The following is a 21815-nucleotide window of genomic DNA, read 5'->3' on the forward strand; positions in this document are numbered from 1 at the left end:
GATAGACCATGAATTTGCACAAAGTTTCCAGGGCACAAACCTGGGCAAGGTTTTTTTTTACGGAAGGCTGGCAGTTGCCCAAGCTGCAAGTCTCCCCTCTCCATGCCACCAATGTTGTCCAAGGGAAGGGCATTAGGACCCATACAGCTTGGCACCAGTGTCGTCGCAGAGCAATGTGTGGTTAAGTGCCTTGCTCAAGGACACACACGCACGCCACAGCCAAGGCTTGAATAACTAGACGAACGCCAACACAAGTGATAACTGCAGAGTAAGAGAACACTTGCTCTGTTTGGAATTGTGTCCAGGATCTTCTACATTCAAATAAAAGATAAAAAGTTTATAAATTTTCTTGATAACAGGTTTTTTTTTGTCTCCAGTCCCTATGAAGGGTCCAAAACGTTGACTGTACTCTTTTCCATAGATGCTGACTGGCCTGCTGCGTTCCTCCAGCATTTTGTGTGTGGTGCTATCAATTTAACATCTCATCTGACAGTTGGCACTTTTGACAATGCAACATTTCACAAGTACAATTGTGGTGAAATTCATAAAAGCTGCAGATGCTGAAAATTTACAATCAAAACAGAAAATACTAGAAAAACTCAGCAAGACAAGCAAAATCTAAGATCAATCCCTTTCTACAGACAGAGCCTAAAATGCTGAGTTTTGACACAATTTCCTGTACTGTATTGTGCTTTCAGTCTAGTTTATGTGTTCAAGGGTCTGGAGTGGAATCCAATCCACAACCATCTGGCTTCAAGTGAAAACAGTGCGTTTGGGCTAAACTTTAGCCGCAAACACAGTATATCCTTGCATCATGGAGAGCTTGCATTCATTGTAAACTACCCATATCATGACTTTCGAAGAATTGAATTCCTCCCTCCCCCCACCCTTATTATTCTATTGAATATTGAAAGGCCTAGATGGAGTGGATGTGGAGAGGATGTATCCTATAGTGGGGGTGTCTAGGACCAGAGGGCAAAGCCTCATAATAGCAGGATGTCCCTATAGAACAGAGAAGAGGAGGAATTTCTTTAGCCAAAGGGTGGTGAATCTATGGAATTCATTGCCACAAACAGTTGTAGTAATGTATCATTGGGCATTGGTATCAATGTACATTTGGAGTATTGCGAGCAGTTTTGGTCCCATATCTAGGAAATAATGCATTGGCATTGGAGAGGATCCAGGAGGTTTACAAGAATGATTCCAGGATTAAGGTTAAGGTATGAAGAGCGTTTGATGGCTCTGGGCTTGTTATCGCTGGAGTTTAGAGGAATGTGGGGGTGGAGGGGAATGGAATCTCATTGAAAGCTATTGAATACTGGAAAGTCTAGGTAAGAGTAGATGTGGAGAAGATGTTTCCAACAATGAGAACAGAGGGCACAGCCTCTGAATAGAACATCCTTTTAGAATAGAGATACGGAAGAACTTATTTAGCCTGAGGGTGGTGAATCGCTAGAATTCATTACCACTGACAGATGTGGAGGCCACATCACTGGGGATATTTAAAGTGGAGGTTGATAAGTTCTTCATTAGTAGGGGTGTCAACGATTACAGGGAGAAGGCAAGTGAATGAGGTTGAAAGGGGTAACAAATGAGCTACGATGGAATTGCTTATTTCAGGTCCCATGTCTTATCATCTAATGTTATTGATGGGGTTGCACTTTGACAGGATGTTTTATTTTCTCGTTGTAATATCCCTGTGGGTGTGCACTTCATATGCAAGGGAATTAATGGTCTAATTCTGTTTATGTTATTGACAGAAGAGAAATGGGTTGCTGCTTTCATTGACTATGTATGGATGTTAAACTGTTCAATAAAATATCATTGTACAAATATCAATAGACGAGAATGTCTTCTCAGTTTTCAAAGCAAAACCCTTAAGTGGCCTCCCACAGTGAACCGACACCTTGTGAGCACTGCTCTTGGTAAACTAGTTCAATTTTCTGAATGTGTGGTGTTTATTTCTTTTTCACAAATTTTATAAGAGCACATTTTTATTCCATATCTCAAAGTTTTTGTTAGCGATTTTGGAAGCAGTACCTCTTCTGATTTGCCACAGTGCTGCATTCTGATTTGAAATACCAATAAATTTTACTAAATATTGATCAGTTTAGCAGGCTGCACCATTTATGATCCACACCGATCAAATTGCTGATACAGGTAAAGATGGACAATGTCTGGAACCTATGAGGCTTTCCCACTGAATCATTTGAAATTGTTTCCTTAGAAAGACGATATTTACTTTGCTCTAATTGCTGCCTCATACTCCACAAGTCACAGAAGTGCCATGATTGCATAATTCCATACATTGTTTAAGGTCACTAAAGGATTTGGGTCATCAATGGACCTTCCGTACGGGATGCAGCAATCTAGATCGATGGCTTTACTATAAATCTATAGAGTTTCTCAAAAGCAGAGGTGGAGGAGTATGCCTCATGATCGACTCTTCTTAGTGCACTAATACATCAGTGCTATCCCAATTCTGCTCACCAGACCTGGAATATTTAGCAGTAAAGTGCCATCCTTTTTACCTACCACAGGAGTTCTCTGGGGCCTTTTTGGTAGCAGTTTACATTCCACTTCAGACCAATGTCAAGCAGGCTTTAAATAATCTGAGTAATGGGATCAAAATTCACAAAACAGTGTACCCAAACACATTCACCAATGATTTGGGAAATTTTAACCAGGTCAGTATGAAAAAAATCACTAAGCAACTACTATCAACAGATCACTTGCAATACCAGAGGAAGCAACACACCAGACCATTGCTATACCACCATCAAGAATGCCTTCTTCTCCCTGAGTATAAGCAGAGACTGAAGACGGCAGCACCAGTAATGAGGACCAAGAAGGTTTGGACAAGGGAAGCACAGCAGTGCTTACAGGACTGCTTTGAACTGGACTGTACTCAGGGATTCATCTTCGAACCTGCTGCAGTTGTTACCGACTTCATTAAAACCTGTGTGGATGAGTGCGTGCCCACAAAGACTTGCTGTACATTCCCAAACCAAAAGCCGTGGATGAGTCAGGAGGTACATTGTCTGCTGAAGGCTAGACCTGTGACCTTCAAGTCTGGCCCCAGGCCTGTATCAGAAATTGCGGAGGGCTATTTCAGGGGCGAAGAGACAATTTCAAACGAAGTTGGAGGCAATATTGGATGCACGGTAACTCTGGCAGGGTCAGATAAACTCAATGCCTTCTATGCCTGCTTTCAAAGGGAGAACACAACTACAACCGTGAGGATCTCTGCTACACCTGATGACCCTGTGATCTCTGTCTCAGAGGCCGACGTTAGACTGTCTTTAAAGAGAGTGAACCCTCACAAGGCGGAAGGTCCTGATAGATTACCTGGAAAGGATCTGTAAACCTGTGCCAATCAACTGGCGGGAGTATTCAAGGACATTATCAACCTCTCACTGCTTCGGGCAGAAGTTCCCACTTGCTTCAATAAGGTAATTATACCAGTACCTAAGAATACTAATGTGGGCTGCCTTAATGACTATCGCCCAGTAGTACTCACATCGACAGTGATGAAATGCTTTGAGAGGTTGGTCATGACTAGAATGAACTGTCTCAGCAAGGACCTGGACCCATTTCAATTTGCCTACCACCACAATAGGTCAACATCAGATGTAATCTCAATGGCTCTCCACACAGCTTTAGACCATCTGGACAACACAAACATCTATGTCAGGATGCTGTTCATTGACTATAGCTCAGCATTTAATACCATCATTCCCACAATCCTGACTGAGAAGTTGCAGAACCTGGGCCTCTGTACCTCCCTCTGCAATTGGATCCTCGACTTCCTAACCAGAAGACCATAACCTGTACAGATTGGTGATAACATCTCCTCCTCACTGATGATCAACACTTGCGCACCTCAGGGATGTGTGCTCAGCCCACTACTCTACTCTCTATATGACTGTGTGGCTAGGCATAGCTCAAATACCATCTATAAATTTGCTGACTATACAACCAATGTTGGTAGAACCTCAGGTGGTGATGAGAGGGCGTAAAGGAGTGAGATATGCCAACTAGTAGAATGGTGCCACAGCAACAACGCGGCATTTAACATCAATAAAACAAAAGAGCTTATTGTGGACTTCAGGAAGGGTAAGACGAAGGAACATATACCAATCCTAATAGAGAGATCAGAAGTGGAGAGAGTGAGCAGTTTCAAGTTCCTGGATATCAAGATCTCTGAGGATCTAACCAGGTCCCAACATATCGATGCAGTAATAAAGGAGGCAAGACAGCGGCTATACTTTATTAGGAGATTTGGCATGTCAACAAATACACTCAAAAACTTCTATAATTGTACAGTGGAGAGCATTCTGACAGACTGCATCACTGTCTGGTATGGAGGGACTACTGCACAGGACTGAAAGCTGCAGAAGGTTATAAATCTAGTCAGCTCCATCTTGGGTACTAGCCTACAAAGTACCCAGGACATCTTTAGGGAGCAGTGTCTCAGAAAGGCAGAATCCATTATTAAGGACCTCCAGCACCCAGAGCATGCCCTTTTCTCACTGTTACCATCAGGTAGGAGATACAGAAGCCTGAAGGCACACACTCAGCGATTCAGGAACAGCTTCTTTCCCTTTGCCATCCGATTCCTAAACGGACATTGAATCTTTGGACGCTACCTCACTTTATTTAAAATATACAATATTTCTGTTTTTGCACATTAAAAAAAATCTATTCAATATATATATAATTGACTTAATTATTATTATTTTTATTTTTTCCCCTGCTAGATTATGTATTGCAAGTTAACAAATTTCACATCACGTGCTGGTGATAATAAATCTGATTCTGATTATCCAGCCTACCTCAATAAGCCAAGCACCTGCACTACAAAAATTAATCAACTGCATCATGTCAAGCTGTGCTGCTTTCTCAAAGGCTTGAAGGAAATCTTTTAAAGTTCTCTGGCATGAAAAAAGGAGAAACCAGAACAGGGTTCAAGTCAAGTGACAGTGTGTCCTGTCAGAGAAATTAGAAATGTTCCTGCGGTCATAGACATACGAGTACTATAGCACAGAAACAAGCCCTTCTCTCATCTAGTCCATGCCGAACTAGTCTCATCAACATGGTGCCCTCCAGCTGGACCAGATCCCGCTACAAGCTTTGATCACCTTCCCCACTACTATGCACCCAGGCTTGTTGTCATCTGCAAATGTGCTGAAACAGTTTACTACATCATCCAGATTGTTAATATAGATGACAAACAACATTCTAAGCATCAATCCCAACAGCACACCACTAGTCATCTCCAGTCAGAGAAGTAATCATCCACTACCATTCCTTGCCTTCTCCCACAAAGCCATGTTTGTGATAACAAACCCACAAAGCTTCTAATCCAAATATAAACACGAGAAAGCATGTATATGCTAGAAATCAAAAGTGACACACACAAACTGTTGGAGGAACTCAGATCAGGCAGCATCTAAAGAAATGAATAAGCAGTTGACATTTTGAGCCGAGACCCTGCTTCAGGACTGGAAGGAAAGGAGGAAGACACTGGAATAGAGAGTTGGAGGGAAGGGGATGGAGGATAGCTAGAAGGTGATGGTAGGAAAGATAAAGGGTGGGAGAGCAATGAATCTGCTTGGAGAGGAGAGTGGGTTGTAAGAAAAAAGGGAAGAAGGAATGGGACTCAGAAAGAGGTGACAGGCAGGTGAGAAGAGGCAAGAGGCCAGAGTGGGGAATAGAAGAGGAGAGGAGGGGGGAATAGAAGAGGAGAGGAGGAGGGAATTTTTTTTTAACCAGAAGGAGAAATTGATATTCACGCCATCAGATTGGAAGCTACTGAAGACAGAATATAAGGTGTAGCTCCTCCGCCCATGAGTGGCCTCATCTTGGCTCATTGGAGGCTATGGACCAACATGTTGGAAAGGGAACGAGAATCAGAATTAAAATGTTTGGCCACCAGGAAGTTCTGCTTTTGGCGAATGGAGTGAAGGAGCTGAACGAAGTGGTTCCTCAATTTACAAAGGGTTTCACCAATGTAAAGGAGGCTGCATTGGAGTAATCCAATTTACTGCCTCATCCTGAATGCCAAGTGAATGAACTTTCGGAACCAACCTCTCATGCGGGACCTTGTCAAAGGCCTTGCTAAAATCCACATATACAGCATCCACTGCCTTTCCTTCATCAATTATCCTAGTAACTTCCTCGAAAAATTCTTTAGGATTGGTTAGACATGACCTACCACACACACAGCCATGTTGACTATCCCTAATCAGGCCTTGTCTATCTAAATATACAAGTATATACCCTATCCCTTAGAATACCTTCTGATAGTTTACCCACTATAGATGTCCCGACTCACTGGTCTATAATTTCCCAGCTTATTCTTAGACTCTTCCCTCCAGTCCTTTGGCATCTCACTCATGGATAGGGACATTTTAGGTACCTTTGCAATTTTTGCACTAGCCTCCCACAAGATCTGAGATGACACCTTGACAGGCCCTGAGGACTTGTCTTCCCTAATTTACTTCAAGACAGCAAGCAGCTTTTCTTGTGTAATCCAGATACAGTTCAGGGCCACACTACTGTGTTGCCCAAGTTTATAGACAGTTTCCAACTTCCAAGTAAAATCAAGGGCAAAAAGTCCATTTAAGGTCTCCCCCCCACCGACCCCCATCTCTGTTGGGTCCATGCATAGATGTTCATGCTGATCTTCAAAAGGACCAATCTTCAAACTTGCTATCACTTTGCTGTTCATTTATCGGAAGAAGCCCTTGGGATTCTTCTTCACCTCGCCTGCCAGAGCAACCTCATGCCTTCTTTTAGCTCTCCTGACTTCCCTCGTGTTCTTTTGCATTTATTGTACTCGAGTGCCTCATCTGTTCCTTGCTGCCTCTACCTGTTATGAACCTCCTTCTTCTTCCTAAGCAGGGCCTCAATATTCCTCGAAAACGAAGATTTCCTAAACCTATTAGTTGTTTATTCTAACAGAAACATACAAACTTTGTACTCTCAAATTTCACTTTTGAAGGCCTCCTACTTACCAAGCATTCCTTTGCCAGAAAAATAACCTGTCCAATAAGACATAGGGGCAGAGTTAGGCAATTTGGGCCATCAAGTCTGCTCTGACATTTCATCATGGCTGATCCATTTTTTACTCTCAGCCCCAATCTCCTGTCTTCCCCCCCATTCCCCCCCACCCATTCATGCTGTCCTATAATATACATACACACATATAGGTATGTACATACACACACACACAAACACAGACTTGGCCTCCACATCTGCCTGTGGCAATGAATACCACAGATTCACTCATCTCTGGCTAAAGAAATTCATCCTCATCTCACTGTAAAAGGACGCCCCTCTATTTTGAGGCTGGGTCCTCTGGTCTTAAGACACTCCCACTATGGGAAACATCCTCTCCACGTCCACTCTATCAAGGCCTTTTATCAATTGATAGGTTTCAATTAGGTAATTCCTCATTCTCCTAAATTCCGGCAAACACAGGCCCAGAGCCATAAAACACTCTTCATATGACAAACAACACACACAAAATGCTGGTGGAACGCAGCAGGCCAGGCAGCATCTATAGGGAGAAGCGCTGTAGACATTTCCGGACAAGACCCTTTATCAGGACTAACAGAAGACGAAGGGTCTCAGCCCAAAACGTCAACAGTGCTTCTCCCTATAGATGCTGCCTGGCCTGCTGTGTTCCACCAGCATTTTGTGTGTGTTGTTTGAATTTCCAGCATCTGCAGATCTCCTCGTATTTGTTCTTCATATGACAAGCTCTTTAATCCTGGGGGGGACGTCACGTGATGATGTAGGATCGAGACGTGGAAATCCAGCTCTCCCGTATAAAACCAGTAAAATAATGTTTAAGTGAAGAAAAGTTAGTAAATACTTTTAAAAAATTACTTATAAACTACTCAGGATTGTCTTAAGATATGTTTCCTAAACAGAAAGAAGAAAACTACTACTTTGAAGACAACACAAGTTGGAAAAGAATCAAGGCCGGCCACCATGAAAGAGCCTCGGGCTCAAGTGCATTTTACCTCCAGCAATACAGAACAGAAAACTGCGGCAACATCAACCGTTTCCAAAAAAAAAAAGAGCAACAGGAATTGCTATGCGTGGAGGAAGGGGCATGCGCAAACACGAGCAACCCAAACTACAAATCCCAGCTATGATCGGAACTGAAAGTGAAAGTGAATATGAGGTGGAATCAGATTCTCTGGATAAATCAGACAAAGATGAAGAGACAAAGAAGAGCAACAGGAAGAGGTTGGAGGTGATATTGGAGACATAAAAAAATCTTTGGTGCAAATAATGCATGAATTAAAAGCATTAAAAGTAATAAAAATGCATTAAAATATGAAGATTATGTTTGATAAAATGATGAAAAGACAGGACAAAATGGACAAGAAAACTAAAAACTTGGAAGAAACAATGGGAGACACCTTTGATAGAGTGAATAAAATGAAAGATAATATTTCTGCCTGGACATCAGAAAGAAAATGGTTGTTGGAAAAAGTGGATGTACTTGAAAATTTTAGACGACAAAATAATATTAAGATTGTTGGACTTAAAGAAGGTATAGAGGGAGAGGATCCAATAATTTTTTTTCAAAAATGGATTCCGGAAATGGAAGAAGGAACCCAGTTAATTGAAATTGAAAGGGCTCACAGAGCCTTAAGATCAAGACCTCAAGTTGATCAAAACCCATGATCAATCTTGATAAAATGCTTAAGATATCAAGATAAAGAAAAGATCCTGAAGGCGGCTGCCCAACGTATCTGAAAGAGAAACGGACCATTGATGATAAAAGGGAAAACAGTTCTTTTCTATCCTGATATAAGTTATGACCTTTTGAAGAGAAAAAAGGAATTTAACCCAGCGAAAAAATTTTTATGGGAAAAGGGTTATAAATTTATATTGCGCCACCAGGCAACCCTGATCATTTTTTTGGATAACGGAAAAAGAAGATATTTTATTGATTATCTGGATGCGGAAGAATTTGCATATGAACTCCCAAATATTCGCTAACCACAGACAAAGATTTAAAAGTGAAATGGATTAATGATGAAGACAGGGACAGTGAATGGAGTTAATGGATGTTTAAGGACAGAAGAATATTTAAATATATTCTTAATGATATGATACAGGGGAAGAAAGGTAAAAATCGAGAGTAGTGATACTATTTTTTTCTTCTATACTTTTTTATGTTACGGGGGAGCTGGGGGAACTTCAGATTGATTGCTACGGGATTCACGTGTGTAATCATGGCGATTGCCATGACCCGTACAATGAAGGGGAGTAATGTGGTTTTTTAATTCACAACATTAGTAGGGGGGGGTATTTTGTTATTTTTTTCTTTATAATCTACTTTTCTTTAACCTTTCTTTCTTTGCCTGGACAATCGGGGGGAGGGGGAGACACATAGCAACACGGAGAATTTTAAAAAGATTCCCCAAGGTACTACGAAAGTTGAAAAGTTAGGTATTACTATAGACTGGAGTAACCCTGTTAAAAATAATGACTAATTTACTGAATTTTTAAAGTTTTAATGTTAATGGGCTTAATGGACCAGTGAAAAGAAAAAGAATTTTAACATACATTAAGAAAATGAAAATAGATATAGCTTTTAGCTGCACTCCGTTTGAAAAAATTACTTATAATTTGAGATAAATATGAAATATTTCTGAAAATTTGGCGCCCTTATTTACAAAAGATAGGATTAAATATATAGTTGCTCTGAAGATAAAATTATTGGTTATTTGGGGAAAGAAAGAAATATATATACTAAAGCTATTATGAACTCCGTGGAGCATGTGGGGATCTTCTGATATCCAGGCATTCTTTCTTTCTCTTTTTTTCTCTTTCTACAGGGATATGTTAAGGGGGGAGGGGTTAAGGGGAGTGGGGGGAAGGGTTGATAATTTTTTTTTCCTCCTGTAACCATTTGAAAATTCAATTTAAAAAATTTATTAAAAAAAGCTCTTTAATCCTGGAATAATTTTCCTGAACCTCCTTTGAACCCTCTCCAGTTTCAGCATATCCTTTCTAAGATAAAGCACCCAAATCTGCTCACAATAATCACCAGTGCTTTATAAAATCTCAACATTACATCCTTGATTTTATATTCTAGTCCTCTTGAAAGCTAACATTGCATTTGCCTTTCTCACCACAGACTCAACCTGCAATCTAACATTTAGGGAATCCTTCACAAGGACTCCTAAATCCATTTGCGCCTCAGATTTTTGAATTTTCTCTCCATTTAGAAAATAGTCAATTCTTTCACTTCTTCTATCAAAGTGCATGATCATATTTCCTAACACTGTATATTTCCATCTGCCACATCTTCGTCCATTCTCCTAATCTAAGTTCTTCTGTAGCCTCTCTGCTTCCTCAAAACTAGCTAACCCTCCATCTACTTTTGTAACTTTGCAACAAAGCCATCAATTCCATCATCTAAATCATTGACATTTAAACATAAAAAGAATCAGAATTCCAGAATAGCTGATCCCCTAGTGGGCTCAATCACAAGCTGCTCTAAAAAGTCATCTTGTAGGTTTTCTAGAAATTCCCCTTCTTGGAATCCCACACCAACCTGATTTTCCAAATCTAGCTGCATATTGAAATCCCTCCAAAAATTATTTAAACTTACACATGACCAAAACATATGAGTTAGAGTAGCCACTTCTGCGTTACATCTGTCACAAATAGGGCTTATATTAGGAAAAATATGCGCCAATTTATCTTTGGACATATAGGCCCTGTGTACCATCTTAAACTGAATTAAGATATGGCGTGCACAGACAGATGAATTATTGACTAAATAATAAGTTTTACTCCATTGATTATCTGAGAGTGAATGCTGAAGTTCTACTTCCCAGGAGCATTGAACCCTATTATTAGGTGACATGCGAGCATTCATTAACTGTTTATAAATGATAGCTATTAATCATTTTTGAAAAGGTTTAAACTGAAAAATAACATAAGCCAAAGTAATTTGGTAAAAAAATCACAAAAAATTCCTAACCTGTAAATACCTGAAAAATGTGTATTAAAGATATCATATTTATCCATTAACTGTGAAAAAGACATTAAACAGTCTAAATAAGTTTAAATAATTTTTGGAAGGATGTGTTTGGAATATTATCTAAAGTTATAGATGTGTATGTTCAACCTAATCCACTTACAGCAATTTTTGCGATTATTCTAGAGGAAGCAGGCAAAGTGTCTGCTTCCGCCCAACATATGATAGCCTTTTCAACTTTATTGGCTAGGAGAGCTATTTTGCTACACTGGAAAGAATCTAACCCACCTACTGTTTTCTATTGGTTCTCCTCCACTATTTCATGTCTAAGCTTGGAGAAAATTAGAAGCCGGACATTTGATACATCCTTTAATTTTGAACAAGTCTGGCGACCCTTTATTCAATATTTTCACATGATTTAATTTATTTTAATTTATTTATTTTTCTTTATTCTCTTTGGGGAAAATCCTTATCCGTGAAGGTTCGGAGATGACTGGAAGGATGTGGTTTTTTTTCCATATCTTTTTTTTCTAATTTTATCCTCAATTGGATTGCCCAATCTTTCTTTTTCTTTCGTTTTTTTGTTTGTTTATTTTAAAGTTAAAAAAGTTAAAAGTTTAAAAAAGTTAAACTTTTTTTGTTTCAGTTTAGGGTTTTTTTTTCTCTATCAATAAAATTTCCAATCTTTTTTTGTGGTTGCTATGAGGAGTTGAAGTTTTTTTTAACCATTGTATATATTACAGTGTAGCGGTGTGCTACATGCAGCGCTAAAATTACAACACGGAGTTGGTAACTGCAGTCGAAGGAAAAACTTTATTCGAAATCCTCAGCCTCACTTTTAAGCCTCCCTCAACCTGCCCCCCGTGGCGCAGAGGCTCCAAAGCTCTGTGCTCGCAAACCCCCGTAGGCTATCTCCCTTAGCCGGAAAGCTGGCTAATTGTGAGCTGGTTCGGATGTGCCAGGAAATGGGTCGCCACAACAGCATAATATTTTACCTATTTGATTTTGACAATATATACTTTGTTTTTACTATTGCTGTTTATATGTCTTTTATATTATCTACTTGTTAAACTCCTCTTCCGATTTATATATTCTTTATTTGAAAATCAATAAAAAAAGATTGAAAATGAATGAATGAAATCCCCCATGACTGTTGTAACATTACCCTTTTGACATGCATTTTCTATCTCCCATTGTAATTTGTAGACCACATCCTTCGGGATCTGTAAATATCAGGATCTTTTTACCCCTGCAGTTCCTTAGCGCTATCAGCACCAATTCAACACTTTCCAAACCTGTCACCTCTTCCTACTGATTAAATTTTATGTTTTCACCAACAGAGCCACACCATCCCCTTTGCCTTCCTACCCATCTTTTTGATGTGTATCTTTGGACATTAAGATCTCAGCTATAATCTTTCTGCCATGAATCAGTGATGCCTACATCATGCTTGCCTATTTGTAACCGTGCTACAAGTTCATTGAGCTTATTCTGTATACCATGCGCATTCAATTATAACACTTTTAGCCCTGCACAGTCGGCCCTCCTTATCTGTGAGTTCCTCATGCGCGAACTCAACAAACCGCGAATCGAGAAAACCCGGAAGAGCTCTTCCAGCACTTATTGTTCGAGCATGTATACTTTTTTTCTTGACATTATTCCCTAAACAATGCAGTATAACAACTACTTACACAGCATTTACATTGTATTAGGTATTACAAGTAATCTAGAGATGATTTAAAGTATACGGGAGGATGTGAGTAGGTTATCGTGGATCAGGATTGAAAAAAAATCGGAAGTTCTCTTACCAAGTAAGTCGGAACAGGTACATCTGGTATTATTTAGCGTCAGTTAGTCAAATGTTTGTCTTAGTATATATTTTACCTTTCTACACATATAAAACACTTAAGAAACGTATGTATTTCAACAATTAAACCACTGTGTTGCTTAGTAATAATTACAGCTTTCAACGGGGCAGGGCCTTTCTCACTTTATCCTTTAAAATTGTTCCGATTGTTGACCGGTTGTAGCCTAATGCTTTTCCAATGACCAATGGCGTTTCACCTCTTTCCAATCGCTTTATCATTTCCACTTTATTTTCAATTGTGATCGTGATTATTTTCGTGAACAGAAACACTGCAGATTCAGAGCTCTGCCGAGTCCGAAAGACCACCACACTGAAACAGATTAAATAAGGTCCAGGGTTCCACTGGGTCCTGAAGTCCACCACACTGAGGTTAAATAAGGGACTTGAGCATCTGCGTTTTTTGATATCCGCGAGGGGTCCCAGAACCAATCCCTCGCAGAAAAGGAGGGCCGACTGTATTCACCTTTCTCGATTTTGTCCACCTTTTATGGTATAACTCATCCTGTTGACTGCAATTTTGCCCTATCATCGGCCTATCCTTGCTTGGAGTCTCACTATACATTGCCTCTGTAAACCAACTTCAGTGCTATCACTCCAGTTCCCATCTCCCATGCCAAATTAGATTAAACCCACCCGAACAACTGTGCCTACAAGGATATGGGAGCTCCTTTGGTTCAGGTCCCTTTTGTACAGGTCATACCCTCTCAAAAAAAGATCCTAATGATCCATAAAACTGAACCCCTGCGTCCCCGCAACAGTTCCTCAGCCACGCATTCACCTGCCAAATCATCTTATTCTTACCCTCACTGTAATCCAGAGATTACTACCCTTAGGTCCTGTTTACCAGCTTCCTACCAAGCTCCCTAAAATCTCTTTTCGGGACCTCCTCACTTTGTCTACTTATGCCACTGGTGCCAATATGTACCAAGACTTCTGACTGCTCACCCTAGTCTTTGAGAATGCCACGGACACGATCAGAAACACTCCTGATCCTGTCACCAGGGAAGCAACATACCATCCGGGTGTCTAAAACACCCAGAGAACCTCATCTCTGTTCCCCTGACCAAGGAATCTCAGATCAATACTGCAGTCCTCTTCACCTCCCTGCTCTTCTGAGCCACAGCACCAGACTCAGTGCCAGAGACCCGGTCACAGTGGCTTCCCCTGGTAGGTAATCCTCCTCGACAGTATCTAAAGTTATATACTTACTGTTGAGGAGATCTGCACTGGCTGTACATTTCCCCTCCTTCTCCTGACAGTCTCCTACCTCCCTGTAGCTCTTATCATGTAATCATTCTCCCGTATGAGTCAAAGGTCATAGAGCAGGGGTGTCAAACTCATTTTAGGTCACGGGCCGGATTGAGAAAAATGCGACTTCACGCGGGCTGGATCAGTTGTGCACTCGCGCATGCTCCCACAGCTTTCGTTGCCTTCATTTTTTCAACCTGCTCTCATGTGTCTCAGTCTCTGCTATATCTAAAATTGTTTCACTTTACGGATTTCATTTTTTATGAAGCAGATTGCCTAGCAAGCATTCTTTTTATGATTGGTATTAACTTACAGACGTAGATTACAAGAAAGTAGGCAACGAGAAAGAAACGATACTATTTCGGCTAAGATTGTTTTGGGAGCCATACCTTTTCCATTAATAAACCGTTTGAAATCAAGCATTAGCAAACACAAATGTAGACCTAACCGTTACACAGAAACACCATTTCACAAAGCAACTTTTTATCCCGGAGCTCTGTTGTGTCTTTCCCTTTGCTTTCCATGAACTGACAGATCTCCTCACGCAACTCAAAACATCTTTTCAGCACTTTTCCTTGGCTTAACCATCGCACCTCTGTGTGATAGGGCAAATCATTATATTCTGAACCCAACTCCTCCAGAAACGACTTGAACTCGCGGTGATTTAAATCTTTGGTTCTTATGAAGTTAACTGTTCATGTTATGGTGCTCATTATATGTTCCATTTTCAAGGCTTTGCCACACAACGATTCCTGGTGTATGATGCAGCGATAAGCTGTTAGCTCACCTGCACCGTCTTCCTCCTGCATCTTCTCCCGGATCCTGCCCACCAATCCACTCTTTTGACCGCACATCGCGGGCTTCTGTTTCTTATCCAGATGCTTGTATTTGTCGTGGTGTTTCATTTCATAGTGTCGTCTTACGTTATATTCTTTAATTACAGCCACACCGTCTCCGCACACAAGACAAACAGGTTTGCCCTTTATATCTGCGAACATATACTCTGCCTCCCACCTGCCTTGAAAACCCCTGTTTTCAAAATCCACCTTTCGTTCAGGCATTTTTGGGGTGAAGGATAGCTGAAAGTTGGCCACACGTGACTAGCGTCATAAGGATGCTGATGAGAGAGTAAGGCAAGCATGAGCAATGCACTGGCAGTGCATTGTGGGATTTGTAGTATTAGTGGTGCATGCAATATACCGGCGGGCCAGCTCTAATAGAAAAAAAATTTATTCATTAATGATATTCAGGAAATAAACCAGGGAAACCGAATAAACACTAAAAACCCTGAAAACCTGGTACCTGAATAAACTCAGCATTAGCCATATCATACGCCATAGGCGCTTCGATTACTGGGGCCAGCTTTAATAGTAATTAGATATTATCTTGCGGGACAAAGATAATTCCACCGCGGGCCGGATTTGGCTCGCGGGCCGGATTTGGCCTGCGGGCCTTGAGTTTGACATATATGTCATAGAGTCATAGCTCCAGTTCCTTAACACGTTCTCTCAGGAGCTGCTGCTCAGTGCACAGTGAGGTCTCCCAGACTTCCCGCATACCCCACATAACATAAAACACTGCCCCAGAGCCATTCTCACTAATTAATGTCCTAATAGATGAGGAATGAACCAATAAGAACAGACAGAGAGTAACTTACAAGAGAATCTACCTCACTCAAGCCTGATGAACCAAGGCCACTCCAAAGGCTGGCACACTGCAAAAGAATGGCCACTTCCCATGCACTTGAATTATTCTTACTATTTAATCCCTCTTGCTGATTGGTCACTTCTCAACTGCCACAAAACTCTGCCTTCAAAATTTCGATCGCTGCTTAAAAAGTAGCTCATTTTACGCACCCCTGGTGCGGACTGGCCAACTCAGATAAAACTGGCTCGAAGTTCTGCTTTTTAAATCTTGAATGGAGACCTGACTCCCAATCTACACCTGCCTGATCTCTTCTGATGCCATCAAAATTGGTCTTTCTCTCCAGTTTAGAATATCAATCTGAAGACCAGACCCATCTTTCTCATATTATCTTGAAACTAATGGAATTATGATAACTAGATCCAAAGTACTCCCCCACCACACACACATTTCTGTCACCTACCTTGTCTCATTCCCTAATAGGAAATCCAGTATACTTTATTTATCTCTCTCTCTCACCCCCACCCCCGGTTGGGATCTCTATTTATTTATTCAGTAAACTTTCCTGAACACATATGACAAATTTTACCCCATCCAACCGTTTTACAGTAGAGAAACCCCAGTCAATATGTGGAAGTTAAAATCACCTACTACCACAACCTTATATTTCTTGCAACAGTCTGCAACCTCCCTACAGATATACTCTCCTAAATCCCGCTAACTATAATATCATCCCATTAAATGTGCTCATTCCTTTCTTATTCCTGAGTTCCACCCACATAGCCTCAGTTGACAAGCTCTCCAGACTGTCTGTCAACTCTGCCGTGCCATTTTCCATGATGATTAATGCCACCCCTTTCTGTTTAGTAAGTCCCATTCTGTCATGTCTAAGACTACAGGACTCCAGAATAGTGAGATAGTGAGCTGCCAATCTAGCAACCAAGTTTCAACGATATCTACAATGTCCATACTTTCATGTGCCGATCTGTGCTCTAAACTCAATTGCCTTTCTTACAATCACTCGGAACAATAACCCCACTATACTGTATTTGTACATAGACTTCACATCCACAAGCAATCCACCAGCTGCCCCAGCATCCCGTTTCCTGCACCCCCCCCCCCAAAAATAGTTTAAACCCCTCATAGCAGCACTTGCAAACCTTCCCACAAGGATATTATTCCCCCTCAAGCTCAGATACAAAGCATCTCTTTTGTACAGGTCTCACCTCCCCTGGAGGAGATATATGAAGCACTTCCTCCTGTATCACCTTGGAAGACTGAACTTGTATATGGCAGGATTCTTAACAGTGTGAGGGAACTGAGGGGTCTTGGGGTCCATGTCCAGAGATTTCTAAAGTTGCCGCGCAAGTTGACAGGGTGGTTAAGAGGGTGTATGAGGGGTTAAGAGAGAGTATCGGCCTTCATTAATGACAGGATCGAGTTCAAGAGCTGTGAGGTAATGTTGCATCTCTATAAAACTTTAGTTAGACTTCACTTGGAATATTGCATTGAGTTCTGGTCACCTCATTAAAGGAAGGATGTGGGAGTTTTAGAGAGGGTGCAGAAATTTATCAGGATGCCGCTGGATGAGGGAGCACATCTTCTGCAGAAAAGTTTAGTGAGCTAGGGCTTTTCACTTCGCAGTGAAGGAGAATGAGAGGTGCCTTAATAGAGAAGTACAAGCTGATTCCCAGGGAGGAAATGGATAATACATGAGGGCATGATCTTAAGGTGATTAGAGGAAAGAACGGTTGGGGGGTGGGGGCAGTTAGAGCTAAGTTCTCCTTCGCCCCCCCCCCCCCACAGAAAGTGGTGGGTGCATGGTACACACTGCCAACAGTGGTGGCATAGATAGATTAAGAGCATTTATAAAATTTTTAGGTATGCACAAAGATGAATAAAAATGTGGGAGGGAAGCATTGCAGCATTAGATTAATCTTGGAGTAGGTTAATAAGATGACACAGCATCATGGGCCAAAGCTCCTGTACTGTGCTGTAGTATTCTATGTTCTAACTTCTGGCCATACTGATTGTGGAAGAAGCAGGTGTTTATGATCAACAAGCCTGGAGCCAAATAAAGCACCAATCAGGATACAGCACACAGGGACACGAGGAAGGACTGCAAATGCTGAAGAATCCTGAGCAAAAGACGAGTTGATGGAGAAACTCAACAGGTCAGGCAGCACCCTGTAGCAAGATGGACAATTGACATTTCTGGTTGAGAATCTTTACCTAGCTATACCACATTCCCTGCTATGCAGGGAGATGGTGAACTTCTCATGCCAAAAGCTGAAGCATTGACTGATTATACTTGTACTGCTTGTTCTGCTGGGCGCTTCTAGTATTCCAGTGAACTGCAGCGTTCCAGTATCTGCAGCTTGTCTCTCCAGTTAAGACTTCTTACCATCACAAGCACAAACTATCAACATGGCATTGGAGAAGCCATCAAGGACATCACTTCAGTTTAAGGGAAAATGAAACGGTGTTGACAGAGAAAATGGAGAGTCAGAAGTAGGTGAGGATAAGAATCCTTCTACATTGGAAAGACCAGATATAAATCGAGAGAACTAATTTGAACACCTCCACTTAGTCTGCCACTAAATGGATTTCCCAGGGTCCACCCATTTTAATTCTTCTTCCCATTCTGACAATGCCAGTCCTTTACCTACTGCCACGATGAAGATGCTCTCAGCTTGGAGGAACAACACTTCATATTCTGTAATGATAGCCTCCAAACTGTCAGGACAAACACCAGGAACAATTTGCTCTGGCCAATTTATCTACTGACTCATATGTCTTCGTGATGGGGGAGAAAAACAGATCACTCAAAGTGAACTCATGCAACCACAGTGAGAACATGCAAACTCCAGACAGCAGCCGAGGTCAGAGGTGAACCCATCACTGAACCCACAGTGGTTCCACCAGCTGTGGCATCCATGTGACCCAATCACATGGGGAAAAGTCTGGCTATATAAACAGTGGAAAGATGGAAAATAAAATGCTATTAGTAAATAGCTTGTATTCTAAAGACAAATCGAAGGCAGAGACGACCTTAGTTCCAGTTGCAGTATTAATCTGCTCTCTTTCAGGCGGAAAATTCAGGTAATTCATGTCCTACTCCGCACCAAGTCCCACTCATACGTTGGCCTGTCACTTTACATGCCTCTGGTTATGCAACACCTTTTTAAAATCTTCATCCTTGTTTTCAAATCCTTTCAAGGCTTTTTCCCCGCACCTTCCTCCAACAGCCTCATAAACATTACGGTTGCGCTGATCCAACTATGGCCTATCACACCCAAATGCAACCACTGCACCATTAGTCAAGATTCTGAGCTCCAGAATCCTTATGACGAACTCCACTATCCTTCTTTGAGATTCTTCACATACTAAAGCCTTTCTTTTTTGATCATTTGCTCAAACATCTCCGTATGTATCCTGGTATGAGACTTAATTTGACAACATTTCAAACATCTTAGGGCATTTCTGCCACACCAACAGCAAATCACTACAAAGTTCAAAAATATATGCTTCACTGCTTCACAAGACCAAGTTTAGATACAGAGAAGAGGAACTGCATACACCTTATTTTAAATTCAACAATCACCACCTGATATTTCCCAATTTTGTCATCTTTCAGAAACATCTACAACACGGACTTTTACAGTTAAAGAAGAAAAGACTCTACTTCATTAGTTTTTTCCTTCTCCAATTCTAAATTAATCCCACTGCACACACGCTTGCCAAAGCCCTATATCCAATTTCTTGGAGAATAGAGGTCTAACTGCTACCTTGACACAACCCTGTTCCCCAACACAGGAAGATTGTATTATAGTTATACATGTTACTAGAATCGAGGTATACATTACACAACACTTCTGCTGGAATTACTCAGTGCAGAAGCAGGAGTCTCTATGTTGGGTGTCGTAATCATTTACTGCCCCTGTAACAAGGCAACACTAAACCTGGTACCTAGGTTTAATGGCAAATTGGGTTGCATACACACACATTTCTCAGTGTTGCAGAGCACAGGGCTGGTTTTACAAATGATTCTGTCGCCAAGACAATCCCGGCAGGGAGACGGAGGTTGCCAGGGAGTTGAGCCCACCAGAGTGCTTCATTCACTGGGCGCTGTGGGCTCCAGCTCGGAGCGGCTCCCGTCCTTACTCCGCTCCCCGCGGGACCTGCCCCGTCGCTTCATATTCTTAACCTTCCCCATTCTCCCTGTACTCACCCGGGTCGCTCTCCAGCTCCAGCCAGCCTTTATTCATGTTCTCGCCCCACTCTCCATTACTCCCACAACCCAGGCCCGGCGCAGGAGCAGGCCGCACTACGTCATCAGTATGCGACTGCACGCACGCGCAGAAACCTCGCCACGGCCGCAATGAACGCCACGTTTGTGCGGGGCAAGTCCATAATCTGTTTTTAACTTACCAGTTTCCTTTAATTTGGTAGGTCACTGGTGCTTTACAACTAGATTAATAATGCCAAAGAAAGGATTGTTAATTCTGTGAGTTCTAGCATTTATATTAGTGTTCATTGTTCTTTAGCTAAGAATTAAATATTTTTAGCTAATTAAATTAAACATTGCAAATGAGATAAACCTGAAATAAATAACAAAAGATCAAAGTCTCAAAAGAGCTAAGTTAGGTCCTAAAAGATGCAGTGTTGGACAAAAATACTCTGTTCAGTTTTCACCTCCTTTCCACTCCCATTCCAGTCTAGTTCAATCTAAAACAGCTTTTGCTCTGGTTTGCTGTACACTCAAACTACTGTTGTATTGTTGGAAATCTTTTGATGATGTGCAGCAAATGTTTATAATGCTAGCTACTGCTTTTGGGGGAAAAGGCATAGTGAATAAAAAAAACAATGGAAAGTGAAGGGACAATCGATGGCAGAGCAGTGTGTGTGGTGTGGATGACAACGGGGGATTGAGGTATAGATAGCATAACATAAAATAGCACAAGAACCAGGCATTCAGCCCAGTCTACAATTAAACTAGCAATTAAATGCCTAACTCGCCACTTCTGCCACATTCACATGCCTATTGACGAGCTTCTTAAACTCCACTACTATATTTGTCTCTACTACAATCTCTGGCTGCGCTTTCCAATCCCCACAACACAGTGTAGTAAAAACATTTCCTATGCATCTCCTTTCACCTTAAATGCAGCATCAGGCATTTCAAGCCCAGGATAAAGACACTTGCTGTCCACTCTGTCAAAACCTCTCACAATCTTCTATCAGGCCTACCCATCGCCCAGAAAATAAACACCTCAGTTTGCCCAAACTGGGTTGGATTAGAAGGCATGTGCTATAATGAAAGGTAGCAGATGCCTCCTAATTTGCCAACATCCTGGAAAACCTCTCCATTGCCTCCTTCCATATTTTGAGGGAGGTCTTGCCAGTAACATAGGAGCATATCAGGTGACAAGAAAGACCAGCATTCATTAGATAAGGAGAAGTGCAATGTAAATATATTATCAAAATAAAGTGCCTATAAGAAGTATTTCCCCCTTCTTGGAAGTTTTAATGTTTTGTTTTACAACATTGTCAAAAAAAAAAAGCCAAATTAAATCCACTGTGATTCAATGATAAAATGAAAAAGACACTTTTGTGTCAAAATGAAAACAGGTCTCTGCAAAGTGATCTAAATTATTTATAAATATAACAGACAAAATAATTGATTGCATAAGTATTCACCCCCCTTCAAATCAGTATTTAGCAGATGCACCTTTGGCATCAATTAGCCTTGAGTCTGTGTGGATAAGTCTCTATCAGCTTTGCATATCTGGACACTGCAATCTTTCCCCATTCTTCTTTACAAATCTGCACAACCTTCAAGCCCAGCCACAAATTCTCAATTGGATTGAGGTCTAGACTCTGACTTTGTTTTTAAGCCTTTCCTGTGTAGTTTTGTCTTAATGTTTGAGGTCATTGTCTTGCTGTGAACAAGTAAGTCATAGTTCTCTTGTAGACTGCATCAAGTTTTCCTCCAGGATTTCTCTGTATGTTGCTGCATTCATTTTACCCTCTACCTGC

The 21815-nt window shown here is 41.2% G+C and overlaps 1 protein-coding gene across 5 annotated transcripts in view; it reads right to left on the reverse strand.

The window, feature by feature from the left end:
• The window catches only part of bap1 (BRCA1 associated protein-1 (ubiquitin carboxy-terminal hydrolase)), a 99121-nt gene extending 78997 nt beyond the window's left edge, over window positions 1-20124 (reverse strand). For all 5 annotated transcript variants that reach the window (XM_059944435.1, XM_059944433.1, XM_059944434.1 and 2 more), the window contains exon 1: window positions 20008-20124. In XM_059944435.1, the coding sequence (XP_059800418.1) occupies window positions 20008-20044 (37 nt within the window). In that variant the 5' untranslated portion in view covers window positions 20045-20124. The remainder of the gene's footprint in view (window positions 1-20007) is intronic.
• Window positions 20125-21815: the final 1691 nt, after the last annotated feature.

Source organism: Hypanus sabinus, chromosome 19 (genome assembly GCF_030144855.1).
Source record: "Hypanus sabinus isolate sHypSab1 chromosome 19, sHypSab1.hap1, whole genome shotgun sequence".
Classification (NCBI taxonomy): domain Eukaryota; kingdom Metazoa; phylum Chordata; class Chondrichthyes; order Myliobatiformes; family Dasyatidae; genus Hypanus; species Hypanus sabinus.